At 32.3% G+C, this 15,000-nt stretch overlaps 2 protein-coding genes and 2 non-coding genes across 6 annotated transcripts in view; 3 read left to right on the top strand and 1 right to left on the bottom strand.

Moving 5' to 3' along the window:
- LOC113816403 (uncharacterized) overlaps positions 1-15,000 on the top strand; it is a 23,089-nt gene that overhangs the window by 1,633 nt on the left and 6,456 nt on the right. Inside the window, exons 3-4 of one of the 2 annotated variants that reach the window (XM_027368479.2) lie at positions 1-52; positions 3,887-4,204. The exon at positions 1-52 is cut by the window's left edge and continues 68 nt beyond it. The exons of the other annotated variant lie outside the window; for it this stretch is intronic. Of the exons in view, the coding sequence (XP_027224280.1) occupies positions 1-52; positions 3,887-3,997 (163 nt within the window). The 3' untranslated portion in view covers positions 3,998-4,204. Of the gene's footprint in view, positions 53-3,886; positions 4,205-15,000 lie in introns of those variants that run through there. 2 annotated transcript variants of the gene reach the window in all.
- Positions 6,510-9,786, bottom strand: LOC138864256 (uncharacterized). Of its 2 annotated transcripts, XM_070130933.1 has the most exons (5): positions 9,779-9,785; positions 9,699-9,736; positions 7,754-7,895; positions 6,871-6,990; positions 6,510-6,688 (listed from the first exon to the last, which is right to left on the bottom strand). In XM_070130933.1, exons 1-5 carry the CDS (start codon positions 9,782-9,784, stop codon positions 6,575-6,577), a joined length of 420 nt encoding a protein of 139 aa, XP_069987034.1. In that variant the 5' UTR covers position 9,785; the 3' UTR covers positions 6,510-6,574. The 2 variants fall into 2 exon arrangements, with proteins under 2 accessions (XP_069987034.1, XP_069987035.1); XM_070130934.1 differs by lacking the exon at positions 9,699-9,736 and having other exon boundaries at positions 9,741-9,786.
- Positions 11,214-11,303, top strand: TRNAY-GUA (transfer RNA tyrosine (anticodon GUA)). The gene is given in 2 exon segments: positions 11,214-11,250; positions 11,268-11,303. It is a non-coding gene; the product is annotated as a tRNA-Tyr (tRNA).
- Positions 13,522-13,611, top strand: TRNAY-GUA (transfer RNA tyrosine (anticodon GUA)). The gene is given in 2 exon segments: positions 13,522-13,558; positions 13,576-13,611. It is a non-coding gene; the product is annotated as a tRNA-Tyr (tRNA).

Below are 15,000 nucleotides of genomic sequence, written 5' to 3'. Positions count from 1 at the left end.
CATCTGCCAGTATCTCGCTGACCATTATTTCTTTTCTATAAACAACCATAAGGTGGGTGGTTTAAGTGTTGTTGTTTTTTTTTTTTTTGGGGGGGGTCGTTGTTTTAAGGGTTTTTTGTTTGTTTGTTTCGTTGTTTTAAGTGTTTTTTTTAAGTTTCGTTGTTTTAAGTTTTTTTTAAGTTTCGTTGTTTTAAGTTTTTTTTGAAGTTTCGTTGTTTTAAGTGTTTTTTTTAAGTTTCGTTGTTTTAAGTGTTTTTTTTTAAGTTTCGTTGTTTTAAGTGTTTTTTAAGTTTCGTTGTTTTGTGTTTTTCTTTAAGTTTCGTTGTTTTAAGTGTTTTTTTTAAGTTTCGTTGTTTTAAGTGTTTTTTTTAAGTTTCGTTGTTTTAAGTTTTTTTTAAGTTTCGTTGTTTTGTGTTTTTCTTTAAGTTTCGTTGTTTTAAGTGTTTTTTTTAAGTTTCGTTGTTTTAAGTGTTTTTTTTTAAGTTTCGTTGTTTTAAGTTTTTTTTAAGTTTCGTTGATTTGTGTTTTTCTTTAACTTTCGTTGGTTTAAGTGTTTTTTTTAAGTTTCGTTGTTTTAAGTGTTTTTTAAGTTTCGTTGTTTTAAGTGCTTTTTTTAAGTTTCGTTGTTTTAAGTGTTTTTTAAGTTTCGTTGTTTTAAGTGCTTTTTTTAAGTTTCGTTGTTTTAAGTGTTTTTTTAAGTTTCGTTGTTTTAAGTGTTTTTTTTAAGTTTCGTTGTTTTAAGTGCTTTTTTTTAAGTTTCGTTGTTTTAAGTGTTTTTTTTAAGTTTCGTTGTTTTAAGGGTTTTTTTGTTTGTTTTTTCGTTGTTTTAAGTGTTTTTTTATGTTTCGTTGTTTTAAGTGTTTTTTTTTCGTTGTTTTAAGTGTTTTTTTAAGTTTCGTTGTTTTAAGTGCTTTTTTTTAAGTTTCGTTGTTTTAAGTGTTTTTTTTAAGTTTCGTTGTTTTAAGGGTTTTTTTGTTTGTTTTTTCGTTGTTTTAAGTGTTTTTTTTATGTTTCGTTGTTTTAAGTGTTTTTTTATGTTTCGTTGTTTTAAGTGTTTTTTTTCCTTGTTTTAAGTGTTTTTTTTTTCTTTGTTTTAAGTGTTTTTTTAAGTTTCGTTGTTTTAAGTGTTTTTTTTAAGTTTCGTTGTTTTAAGTTTTTTTTCGTTGTTTTAAGTGTTTTTTGAAGTTTCGTTGTTTAAGTGTTTTTTTTAAGTTTCGTTGTTTTAAGTTTTTTTTCGTTGTTTTAAGTGTTTTTTTTTTTAGTTCGTTGTTTTATGTGTTTTTTTTTTAAGTTTCGTTGTTTTAAGTGTTTTTTTTAAGTTTCTTTGTTTTAAGTGTTTTTTTAAGTTTCGTTGTTTTAAGTGTTTTTTTTTAAGTTTCGTTGTTTGAAGTGTTTTTTTGAAGTTTCGTTGTTTTAAGTGTTTTTTTTAAGTTTCGTTGTTTTAAGTGTTTTTTTTAAGTTTCGTTGTTTTAAGTGTTTTTTCTAAGTTTCGTTGTTTTAAGTGTTTTTTTTAAGTTTCGTTGTTTTAAGTGTTTTTTTTAAGTTTCGTTGTTTTAGTTTTTTTGTTTGTTTGTTTGTTTCGTTGTTTTAAGTGTTTTTTTTAAGTTTCGTTGTTTTAAGTGTTTTTTGTTGTTGTTTCGTTGTTTTAGGTGTTTTTTAAGTTTGGTTGTTTTATGTTTTTTTTAAGTTTCGTTGTTTTAAGTGTTTTTTGAAGTTTCGTTGTTTTAAGTGTTTTTTTTAAGTTTCGTTGTTTTAAGTGTTTTTGAAGTTTCGTTGTTTTAAGTGTTTTTTTAAGTTTGGTTGTTTTAAGTGTTTTTTTTGGTTGTTTTAAGTGTTTTTTGTTGTTGTTGTTTCGTTGTTTTAAGTGCTTTTTTAAGTTTCGTTGTTTTAAGTGTTTTTTCGTTGTTTTAAGTGTTTTTTTTCGTTGTTTTAAGTGTTTTTTTTAAGTTTCGTTGTTTTAAGTGTTTTTTTTAAGTTTCGTTGTTTTAAGTGTTTTTATTGTTTCGTTGTTTTAAGTGTTTTTTGTTGTTGTTGTTTCGTTGTTTTAAGTGCTTTTTTAAGTTTCGTTGTTTTAAGTGTTTTTTCGTTGTTTTAAGTGTTTTTTTAAGTTTCGTTGTTTAAAGTGTTTTTTTTTTAGTTTCGTTTTAAGTGTTTTTTTCTTAAGTTTCTTTGTTTTAAGTGTTTTTTTAGTTTCGTTGTTTTAAGTGTTTTTTTTAAGTTTCGTTGTTTTAAGTGTTTTTTTAAGTTTCGTTGTTTTAAGTGTTTTTTTTTTTAAGTTTCGTTGTTTTAAGTGTTTTTTTTAAGTTTCGTTGTTTTAAGTGTTTTTTAAGTTTCGTTGTTTTAAGTGTTTTTTTTTAAGTTTCGTTGTTTTAAGTGTTTTTTTAAGTTTCGTTGTTTTAAGCCTTTTTTTTAAGGTTCGTTGTTTTAAGTGTTTTTTTAAGTTTCGTTGTTTTAAGTATTTTTTTAAGTTTCGTTGTTTTAAGTGTTTTTTTTCGTTGTTTTAAGTGTTTTTTTTGAAGTTTCGTTGTTTTAAGTTTTTTTTTCGTTGTTTTAAGTGTTTTTTTTGCGTTGTTTTAAGTGTTTTTTTTAAGTTTCGTTGTTTTAAGTGTTTTTTTAAGTTTCGTTGTTTTAAGTGTTTTTTTAAGTTTCGTTGTTTTAAGTGTTTTTTTAAGTTTCGTTGTTTTAAGTGTTTTTTTAAGTTTCGTTGATTTAAGTGTTTTTTTTAAGTTTCGTTGTTTTAAGTGTTTTTTTAAGTTTCGTTGTTTTAAGTGTTTTTTAAGTTTCGTTGTTTTAAGTGTTTTTTTTTTTAGTTTCGTTGTTTTAAGTGTTTTTTTAAGTTTCGTTGTTTTAAGTTTTTTTTTTATGTTACGTTGTTTTAAGTGTTTTTTTTAGTTTCGTTGTTTTAAGTGTTTTTTAAGTTTCGTTGTTTTAAGTGTTTTTTTTTTTAGTTTCGTTGTTTTAAGTGTTTTTTTGTTTCGTTGTTTTAAGTGTTTTTTTTAAGTTTCGTTGTTTTAAGTGTTTTTTAAGTTTCGTTGTTTTAAGTGTTTTTTTAAGTTTCGTTGTTTTAAGTGTTTTTTTTAAGTTTCGTTGTTTTAAGTGGGTTTTTTTTAAGTTTCGTTGTTTTAAGTGTTTTTTTGAAGTTTCGTTGATTGATTGTTTGGTATTGTTAGTGTTGGTGTTGGTGTTGTTGTTTTTTTAGTTGTTGGTTATTATGTTTTGTTTGTTGGTATTGGTATCTTCGTTAGTTTTGTTGTTAATGGTATTTTTATTGTTGTCGCTATTATTACCATTATTATCATCATCATCGCTAGCATCATTACCATATTCATCACCATCATCGCCATAATCTCCATCATCATTATCCTCACTACCACTTCTACCACCATCAACACCACCACAGTCACCATCATCACCACTTTCAACATCATCCCCATCACAGCAACCACGATCGCCATCACAATCACCACCACCATCAACATCATCACCACCACCATCAAAACCCCCTTCATCATCACCACCATCAACACCTTCAACATCACCACCACCATCAACATTACTTTCATCACCACCTTCAACATCACCACCACCATCCACATCCACACCTTCAACATCTCCACCACCATCAACACTACTTTCATCATCACCACCTTCAACATCACCACCACCATCACCACCATCCACACCTTAAACATCACCACCACCATCCACATTTTCAACACCATCACCACCTTTAACATCACCACCACCATCAACACCTTCAACATCATCACCATCATCAACACCTTCAACACCATCACCACCATCCACACCATCAACATCATCACCACCACCCCATCAACACCACCACAATCACCACCACCATAAAAATCCATCACTATCTTTACAGGTCTACGGTTACAACGAGGTGTGTGGTGGTGCCTGGGAATTCACAGGCGTGGAATCACAGCAGATGTTGTGTTGTGATAGAGGAGACCATGTGCACTGTATATCCGAATAAATGATGGTGATTGATGGTGACAAAGGGTGATGATGGTGATGATTATGATGAAGGGTGATGATCTACGTAGTGATGATGGTGGCGATGGTGATGATTCTCTGCTGAAACATCATCACATTTTTTTTATTATTTTTTTTTTTTTGCGATGTGTTCGGAAATTGAGTTTCTGATTGTTTGTAATTTTTGCGAATAAAAGATGTGAATATGGATTTAGTTTTAATTATTGGCTTGGATTAAAGGCCTCTATAGTTTTAACAAGAAGCAAGGAGTCTTTAAACATTATTTATTGAGAGATAGAGAGATGAATTATCCTGTTTTCATATATTAATTTTCATAAGATTATGATAGTCATGGAATAAATATACTTCATACAAAAGTATTTAATGCAGACGAATTCATGAAAATAACAAAAGACTGGGAAACTAACTACAAAAAGTAATGTGTTTATTATTCCTTCTATGAAATTGGTAAACAGAGAAATTGATATTAGCAAAAAGATGAGAAAAAATACCCGCAGGCAACACAGAAAACGTTGGAGGGTAAACTAATGTAAATCAAACCTTGCGTTATGTGTTACTTGTTTTACATCTATTGTGATTTCATTTAATGGTAAATCATCAAGTTTCTATCTATCTATTTCTTATATTGCTCTCTTACACAGTAAACCTAATCAGTCATTAGAGAAAATAAATAATAATGACTAAAAGATAAAGAGAAAAAGAAGAAAACAATAAAATAAAAAGAAACTGTTTCTTGTAATGTTATTTTTTCTCGTAAACATTATTATCCTGCTATATAAAGATAGAAATAATTCATAATGCACTGCACTTATTTTTATGATCTGGAACAAAAGTCACAACAATAATTGAAAAAAGGAAATCGGTTTAAGAACTTCAAACAATGAGAAAACACCATGTTTATGATATCACTTCCTGGACATTCTGAGCACGAAACTGAACAGCTAATAATAAAAGTCACTTCAGCGTAATATAGAGGAACTGCCGTGAGGATATTTTTTTGTCACTTTGTCCTCTCATATTTCTCTTTTTGTTTATTTAAACGCTTCTTATTTTTCTATCCCTCCCTTAGTCTCCTTATATGTCCGTCTGTCTATTTATCTATCTGTCTGTCTGTATGACTGTCTTTTTGTCCATTTATGTATCTGTCTGTCTATATGACTGTCTATCTCTCTTTCTCTCTCTCTCTCTCTATCTATCTATCTATCATATATATGTATATATATGTGTGTGTGTGTGCGCATACACACACACATACACACACATTATACATATATATGATAGATAGATAGATAGATAACATACACACACACACACATACGTATATATATATATATATATATATATATATATATATATATATATATATATATATATATATATATACATATATATATATATATTTATATATGTGTGTGTGTGTGTGTGTGTGTGTGTGTGTGTGTGTGTGTGTGAGTGTGTGTGTGTGTGTGTGTGTGTGTGTGTGTGTGTGTGTGTGTGTGTGTGTGTGTGCGTGTATACTTCCCTGTCTCTCCCCATCTCTCTCTAACCATCTATATCTTCCTCACTCCTCTCTCTCTCCTTCCCCTCCTCCCTATTTTCAATCTCCACAAAAACTGGCTACCCAAGAAGACAACTACAGCTCTCTTCCGTGTCTATAAGAACGTGTAAAAACGTACTCGATCAGAGCCTACAAAACTGGGTATCTTGTTGTAGGCCTATTCCATTAAGGCGATCACTGTTCAGGTTAGTGGACATTAGTTTTGATATTAGGTTAATAATAGAACGAGAGGATAACAAGTTGAACAAAGGTAGATATATACGATATGAAAGCCAGTTGAACATCTGTTGAACATGAGATGAAAACGAATTCTATTCTTATTGTCCTGCTAACTGAACATCAGCTGAACACGAGTTGAACTTCATCTAATCCAGAAGTTTATATGTGGCAGTATTTTTCACTGGGCTGTATTTAGTTAATCTACACATTACTTAATTCGTATGGCTGTTAGAGCAGGGGTTCCTAACCTAGGAACTTTATTATCCGGGTCACATGGGGCAATATGAGTATCATTATCTAATTAAACTGGATTTTGTCTCACTCCAGTAACACCAACACTTCACATTGCAGTTACTTCTGATGCTTTTTCCTCCTATACTGTATGGAGGTATAATGCATTATATTAACTGCAGATTTTTAAAAACAAAGGTTACTTCGCTGAATTTTGTTCTTTTGAAGTAAATTTTCATGCATTTTTTTCTAATGCACAGGTAGTCACCTCTTGCATGTAAATGAATTGGAATCTTTGCTTATAATGATCTTGTTCTATTGCTATTGACACCATTACACTATTCATAACTTGTAATAACTGAAAAGACGACAGACAATAAACGGCGCCATGGAGATTACTATAAATAGATCGAGGGTCAAAGAATAGTATAAAGCGGGACCAATGTGTTAGAAGAACGAGAAGTTATACTCAAATATTTTAATCTATGTAATAAGAAATAAATATATGTTACCATCCTTTCTAAAAAATATATAAGAAGTGAATCCCCTTTATCTCCTGACGATGCAGTGCTCGTGTTTGCCTCCTTCGCAACACAACAGCTGTTGCGACGCGAACTCCGTGTACTCCCAGGGGCCGCCACACACCTCGTAGTACCCGTACACCTGCAGGAGCGAGAATTTAATCACCAACACAGGTAAGCAGGTAAGGCGGGAGAGAATTTAATCATCAACACGAGCAGGTAAGCAGGTAAGACACGCCTACTTTCATCTCTCAAGCAAAGAAGAAATCACAATAACAACCCTTCTTTTTGGTTGGTATTTGCAACAATAGATGGCGCTGTTACCCTGTGGTTGGAGATCCAGAAGACGAAGTGATCGGCGAGGCGGGAGCAGATGGTCTGGCCGACGGTGACGCCGCTCTCCTGCAGCAGCCACAGGTCGCCATTGTTGCTGAGGGTGTTCAGCTGCAACACAGATACGCGGTTTTATACGCCTTTACGTTCTGTTTTGATTTAATGCTGTTTTAAATGGTGTTTAAGTTTTTTGGAATCCTGTACTAGGTTTTAATGACAATTTGAAAGCGATCTGAGACAATCTAGGCCTAGCACTAATTTCAATTCGTCACTTATACAGTTTAGATCCAAATGAAACGCATGTGAATATAACTAGATATGATATTTTTCTCTGGAAAAGAAACATGACATACACGCACACATATATGAATATATATAGACACATACATATATATACATAAATTTGTATGTATGTATAAATATATGTATATACATATATATATATATATATATATATATATATATATATGTATATATATATATGTATGTATGTATGTATGTATGTATGTATGTATGTATTTATATATAATATTATACGTATGTGTGTATATATATATATACACATTATGCATATGTATACACATATGCATATTAAACACAACTACATGTTCACACACACACACACACACACACACACACACACACACAGACACACACACACACATATATATATATATATATATATATATATATATATATATATATATATATATATATATATATATATACATATATCTATATATCTATATATCTATATATCTATATATCTATCTATCTATCTATATATATATACATATATATATATATATATATATATATATATATATATATATATATATATATATATACATGTACACACATATAAAAAGCAGACCTCGGTGACGCAAGCCTCCTTGCACTGCTCGGCGTCGTCTTGGCAGGAGTCGATGATGACCTTCGGGGCCTCGTACACCATCACCTCCGAGTTCTTGTAGGTGACGAAGGCGGCGCAGCGGCAAAAGGGCTCCGTCTGGGCGCTGCGGAAGGAGGGAAGAGCAAATAAAAATGAATAAAGGAGTAGATATGCATAATTATATAAATAAATAAATGAATAGATATGCAGAAGGGGGAAGAGCAAGTAAAAATGAATAAATGAATAAATGAATAGATATGCAGAAGGGGGAAGAGCAAGTAAAAATTAATAAATGAATAAATGAATAGATATGCAGAAGGGGGAAGAGCAAGTAAAAATTAATAAATGAATAAATGAATAGATATGCAGAAGGGGGAAGAGCAAGTAAAAATTAATAAATGAATAAATGAATAGATATGCAGAAGGGGGAAGAGCAAGTAAAAATGAATAAATGAATAGATATACATAAAGGGGAAGAGCAAGTAAAAATTAATAAATGAATAAATGAATAGATATGCAGAAGGGGGAAGAGCAAGTAAGAATTAATAAATGAATAAATGAATAGATATGCATAAATAAGTATGCATGACGGGAACCACCATAGGAATGCAATGGTGGTCAGCGTTGTGTGGATAATTCGTGTGATAGGAAATAAACATAACTCCTTATCGACGTAGAAAGGAACGCTGTCTTCAGAAAGGATTGCTCTCTATTGGCCCAAAATGGAAACTGAGGTAATGAGGCTTTTTTACGGGGAAAGATCTTCCACAGTTCCATTGGTCAAACTTTCAAGCTTTCCTAGTTTCTATGCTGGACGAATCGTTAAAAGACTTTTTACCTTTGAATGGCCTTCAGGTAATTTTATTTACTGAATGGGAATTTCTGTATTTTATTTTTTCTTTTTCATATCATTTACCTAGTTTTATCATTATTCTGGTCAGTTTAAGTTGATGAAAAGATGAATAATTCACGAAAAAAGATAAAATCTGCAAATATAAGATTTTGCAATTGACAACAGATATTGCATTATGTGAATCTAGACATAACCTGCATCTGAAGAAAAGCTTTGCGTTGTCCTGTTTGTCTGCCATATACAAACGGCTTCTTCATTTTACGGTCACGGTCAAAAGTCTTATCAAACCTGTTTCGAATTCCGTTCCGAACATCCGCTTCATCCCACATTTTTTGTATAGGACAAGACAGATTCGAAGCTTCAATTCAAGACATGACTTGTCGATTCGCTATACACCACTATACGCTGGGGATAGAAGAGCTGATTTTTTTTCAATGTTAACACAACAGAATGAGGCTATGGTAGCCATCTTAGTATGGACCGTACTCAAGACAGTTTCACCGAGACCCAACAGCCGGTTCCGATGAAAATGTTAATCTTACTGTTAATCCTAGTGTTAATCTTACTGTTAATTGTACTGACTAACGACTACAAGTACAAAACTTCGTTGGGTGTTATATGTGGAATATGTATACGTATCTGTCACTATATCCTAGTCAATGTTCTTTATCAGGCACTATGCGATATTTGTGGAGTACTTCTCACCAGAGAAAATGTTCTTGGGTGCAATCCTTTATTTGACGCTGAATAACACGCACAGCAAAGACAAGAGGAGCAAATGTAGAAAAGGTATGAATGAGAATGAATATCTTCACGAATGTATTAAAGGTATGAATGAGAATGAATATCTTCACGAATGTATTAAAGGTATGAATGAGAATGAATATCACAATCCAAGAGATGTATTTGACCGGTTTCGAATATATCTTCGTCATAAACACATCTATTCGAAACCGTCATAAACACATCTATTCGAAACCGATCAAATACATCTCTTGTATTGTGAAGATATCGATTATCATTCATACCTTTTCTACATTTGTCAACACGAATGCGGTTCACAAGAGGACCTACCTGACGGAGGCGACGAGGGCGAAGACGAGCAGGAGGACCTACCTGACGGAGGCGACGAGGGCGAAGGCGAGCAGGAGGACCTTCATGGCGGAGGCGACGAGGGCGAAGGCGAGCAGGAGGACCTTCATGGCCGAGGGAGGCGGAGAAGCAACTGCTCGTGGGAAATGCCCGTCTTCCTTTTATATCCTAAACAGACTCTCCTATCAACAGTGGCAACAGAAACGGACCCAGATTTCCAAATTTTGTCAAGATGAATTTACGCAATATTGCTAGTGATAAGGTAGTTTTTTGCTTACTCACGAACGAAAAAAATGACCCAAGAATCAATATGGTATAAGCATTATGGAAAGCAAAAGAATAGAAAAGAGTAATAGTGAAACAAAACAATAGCAGCAACAAAAACAATAACGTATCTAAAATAATATCAAATCTAGAATTATTCTTAGATATCCATTGTTTCCGCTTGATTCGAATTATTTACTTAATGGATACTTTTTCAATGAAAAATTTCACGTTGACAAAAACTAAGAATAAAAAAAAATTGGGCACGTGAGAATTTGACTTTATTCTTTTATGTGGGAAATGCATACAGTACTGATTCGTAAGAATAAAGATCACAGTGATAATCGAGAGCAAGAGAACAGGAACAATAAACAAGAATAGGGGAATTTTCTCCGTGATATCAGACAATGCAACAATTCTCGTTTAATTTCTACAATTTTCTTGCCTTAAGAATGTTGAAACTAAAGCAATAGCATATTCTTCCACCCGTCAATAACTCTTCAAATTCTGTCATTTAACCGAATAACCATATTTTGCGACCTTGAATGACCTTTTACACCTGGGTTGTGACGTACCCTTGGGAAACAGACTGCACTCATATATATACCATGACTGTGTTCCTTTTCATCTTTGCACGTTACTTTGTTTATGTTCATATATATCTACACACATATGTATGTGTATATACTCACATATATACATATTCATATATTTTAGTTACAATACCTTCATACATAGAGAGAGAGATAGATATAGATAGATAGATAGAGATAGATAGAGAGAGAGATCAATATAGATATAATACATATGTGTATACATATGTACATATATATGATATACACACACACACTTTCACGTGTGAGTTTATATGTGCGTGTGTAATTGCATTTCCTATATCCAGCCAGAACATACAGCCGTGTACTAGTATGGGAATGGATATGTGAAATATTTTTTAAAATATCTACAATTTTCGTGCAATCTATAAGTGCATTGTACTAGACATATTACGCATGCACTATTTATACTGTTCTTCAAGAATATTAGGGAAAATACTGTCAACAGAAAAAGCATGTGGATATAATACTAAAACCAAACTGCCTAAAAGAAAAGTGATTTAAAAATCCAAAACATCTGATTGGAAACCGTCGCCATTGGGAGCGAGTGAGCGGCGCGCGACGGTGGAGGCGAGGCCGAGGAAGGGAAAGCTGGAAGCGGTGTCCATAGTTGTCAGCTCCTTCGATAGCTCAGTTGGTAGAGCGGTGGACTGTAGTTGGTTGAGAAGCGGACATCCATAGGTCACTGGTTCGAATCCGGTTCGAAGGATAATTTTTTGTCAAAGTTACCATCTTCATGATCATAAATGTCAACATGGACATGATTGCTCTATAAACTCAAGTCCATTATCTTGTCATGGAACACTAAATCATCATTGTTTTTATTTTATGCGCTCTTTTTAATAAGGTCAATTAGAATGCCAGTGATAGAATGGAGCATCTTGGTTTACACTGATACACGCCACGTGATCCAGGCAGCTGCCAAATGCATAACGTTGGGTCTTGATCCACAATTAAAATCAGTTTCTGCAACTGTGGATAAGGCATTAATGATGATAATAAATGAAATGTTATTGATGAAAGTAATAATGATGAAGATAACAAAGATAACAGTAGTTTTTCTTTGTTTACCATGATTTGTTCCAACAACTTTTGTATCATCATGGAAGTGTGTCTTAAATACGGTGATCGTATGTGTCTATTTTTGTATTCGTTATAAACATGACGTATGATTATAGATATTCATATAGATATGTCATTTCACTTGCCGCAGACCTTTATACGTAGTGACATTTTGATCACATGAATATACATATTTACTTATACATATATTTACCTTATTTTATCTTATCCATATATCTATGTTTGTCTGAAATCTATAGAAATCATATTGTTGACATAACATGTAGAGTTGAATTATCATCCCAAATTAAAATTAATATCACAATGTTTTTTTGTATTATGGTAAAGATATACCATAAGCTATAACGATTCGTTTATCCAAAATGCATTATCGATTCTTCCTTGTATCATAACATGCAAAAACAAACAAAACCGAAAAAAAAAATCGATACGCCCAAACCAATGAATGAAAATATACAAAAAAAAAAAACAAAAGAATACCAAACCTTTAAACATAGGATCGAATCTTCCCCTCAGACCAATAAGCGGATGAAAAATTCACTAAAACTAAGAACCATAAGAGGATTCGAACCTATGAATCGTATCTCACGGAAGGTCTAAGAGAGTGCGAAAGCCATTATGAATTTACTTTCCTGTCGTTTATTCGTTCAACCGCAAAGGCGACGTTGCCAGATCTGACCGAAAGGTTTTGCTTCCTGTTTTTACTCTTCTAATTTCTGTGCGATCGTTATTAGCTTTATTTTTCACTCGTGTATTTAAATTAGATATTATCACGGTTATAAAAATCGTTGTTGTTATCGTTAGCGGTTTTGTGGGTTTTATTGCTGTTGTTCATCTTCATCATTTCTATTGTGATTATTGATATATGTTTTTTTATTATCATTATCCTCATCGTTATCATCATTATTATCATTATCATTATCATTATTATTACATTCACTATTATCATTACTATAATCATCCTTTTATTATCATTATCGTCGTTACTATTATCATCTTTATCATTATCGTTATTAATGTTGTTATCGTCATACTTAGTAGTAGTAATAGTAAAAGTAGTAGTACTATTACTATCATCACCAATGGTAATGCACGATGATTTTGCTGCCTCATGGTCAACTCACAGTTAAATAATCAGCACCTAATGATGGAGCTGATTATTTACAAGAGAGAGATATCAAATTAATTAGATCACCTCATCAGATATAAATGGATCTGATACACACCATTCCATAGAAATTTACAAAGAAAAGGGTTAGCTGGTCATGTGCAATGTGTAAAGATGTCCCGAACAACACGAATATGTGGGCAATGTTCGGTGAGTGTTGATCGCATAAAAAAGATTACTTTAAGAGTTTACTTTATGATTCATGTTGTGGTTACTATTTGTAAGATAGAGAGCTTTTTGTATGGCTTTGATTGCATGTTTTTTGTTGTGTTTTTATTTGATCTTTTATTGTATTTTTGTGTGGTTTTACTCATATTGTGGTTATTGTTTGTAAATCGGAGGTTTTTTTGTATGGGTTTTGGCATTTTCATCTGACTGTGGTCTTTCAAGTTAAAGTTTATGTAGTGTTATGGTACAATAAAACTTTTCATCAGCTTTCGTCATTATTCTCATCGTCATTACTATACATTTTTTTTATTCACCTAGAGAAATAGGCCACAAAGATAATTACTCCTTGATGAAAGCGATCAAAATGGAAGTACAACATATCCATCCATTTGAATTAAGAGCACAACAGCTGTTCCTAAGTCGCCGTTGGGAGCGAGAGAGCGGTGCGCGACGGTGGAGGCGAGGCCGAGGAAGGGAAAGCTGGAAGCGGTGTCTGTGGTTGTCAGCTCCTTCGATAGCTCAGTTGGTAGAGCGGTGGACTGTAGTTGGTTGAGAAGCGGACATCCATAGGTCACTGGTTCGAATCCGGTTCGAAGGATAATTTTGGAAATGATTGTCATCATTGCCATGAATATCAGCACTGTATTTATGTTGACGGATGTAGATAAGGTTGAATGAGACTGAATGTCTTCACAATACAGGACATATATCTGACCGGTTTCGAATATATCTTCATCAGCAATACGAAGATATATGCAGGTATATACAGATACATCTCTTGTATTGTGAAGCAGCACAGTCATAAATTTATACAGACACACGCACACACAAAAATGCATGTATGTGTATGAGGAGAGATATAAGTTATAGATAACTTTATATCTATCCATCTATCTATCTGTCCATATGTTTATATTTGCATGTGTGTATATGTATATATGATATATATATATATATTATATATATATATATATATATATATATATATGTGTGTGTGTGTGTGTGTGTGTGTGTGTGTGTGTGTGTGTGTGTGTGTGTGTGTGTGTTCATATATATATAAACACACATACATATATATACATACATAGAAACACACAAAGACACACGCACACATATATACATATATATATATATATATATATATATATATATATATATATATATAAATGTATGGATGTATGCATATACATATATGTATATCCATGTGTGTGCGTATGTGTGTGTATATAAACATATATGTATATACAAGTAAAGCTATGTGTACGTGCACACACACACACACACACACACACACACACACACACACACACACACACATATATATATATATATATATATATATATATATATATATATATATATATATATATGTGTGTGTGTGTGTGTGTGTGTGTGTGTGTGTATGTGTGTGTGTGTGTGTGTGTGTGTGTGTGTGTGTGTGTATGTGTGTGTGTGTGTGTGTATGTATATATATATACATACACACAAATAAATATGTTTATGTGTGTGTATGCATGCATGCACATCACGATGCAATGTGATTAAAAGAAGAAAACAGTAATGTTGAACAGAGTAAGAAGAACCTCTTTCTAGAATCAACAACACTGCAAGCAAGATTCGTCGAGCGATGAGTTTCAATTTCCAGTCGTTTTTAATCCCCCAAAAATCTTTTAAATAACTGAAAGTACTTATGATTTAACTTTATACACAACATTCTAAATGGTACGTATGTATGCTTTCAAACACACACAAACAACCTAATTTGCGGTTACTAGGTTAGTCAAAGCATTCTTTTATACAATATGCCATTCATAACAGAATACTATGTCTACTAATGGATAACAATAATAGATATGGTCATGCTAATGCTCATTAATCTAAAATCACAACGAAAACAGCAGATGTTTAATAACAAATAACGGATTCGAACTTGGAACATTTGCAAGAGATTTCATCACGACTAAATTTACTTGAATGAAAAAAAAAG

The sequence above is a fragment of the Penaeus vannamei genome, chromosome 15, assembly GCF_042767895.1.
Source record: "Penaeus vannamei isolate JL-2024 chromosome 15, ASM4276789v1, whole genome shotgun sequence".
In the NCBI taxonomy this organism is placed as follows: domain Eukaryota; kingdom Metazoa; phylum Arthropoda; class Malacostraca; order Decapoda; family Penaeidae; genus Penaeus; species Penaeus vannamei.
Note: the sequence above shows the minus strand (reverse complement) of the source record. Positions and strands in the feature narration are given on the sequence as shown.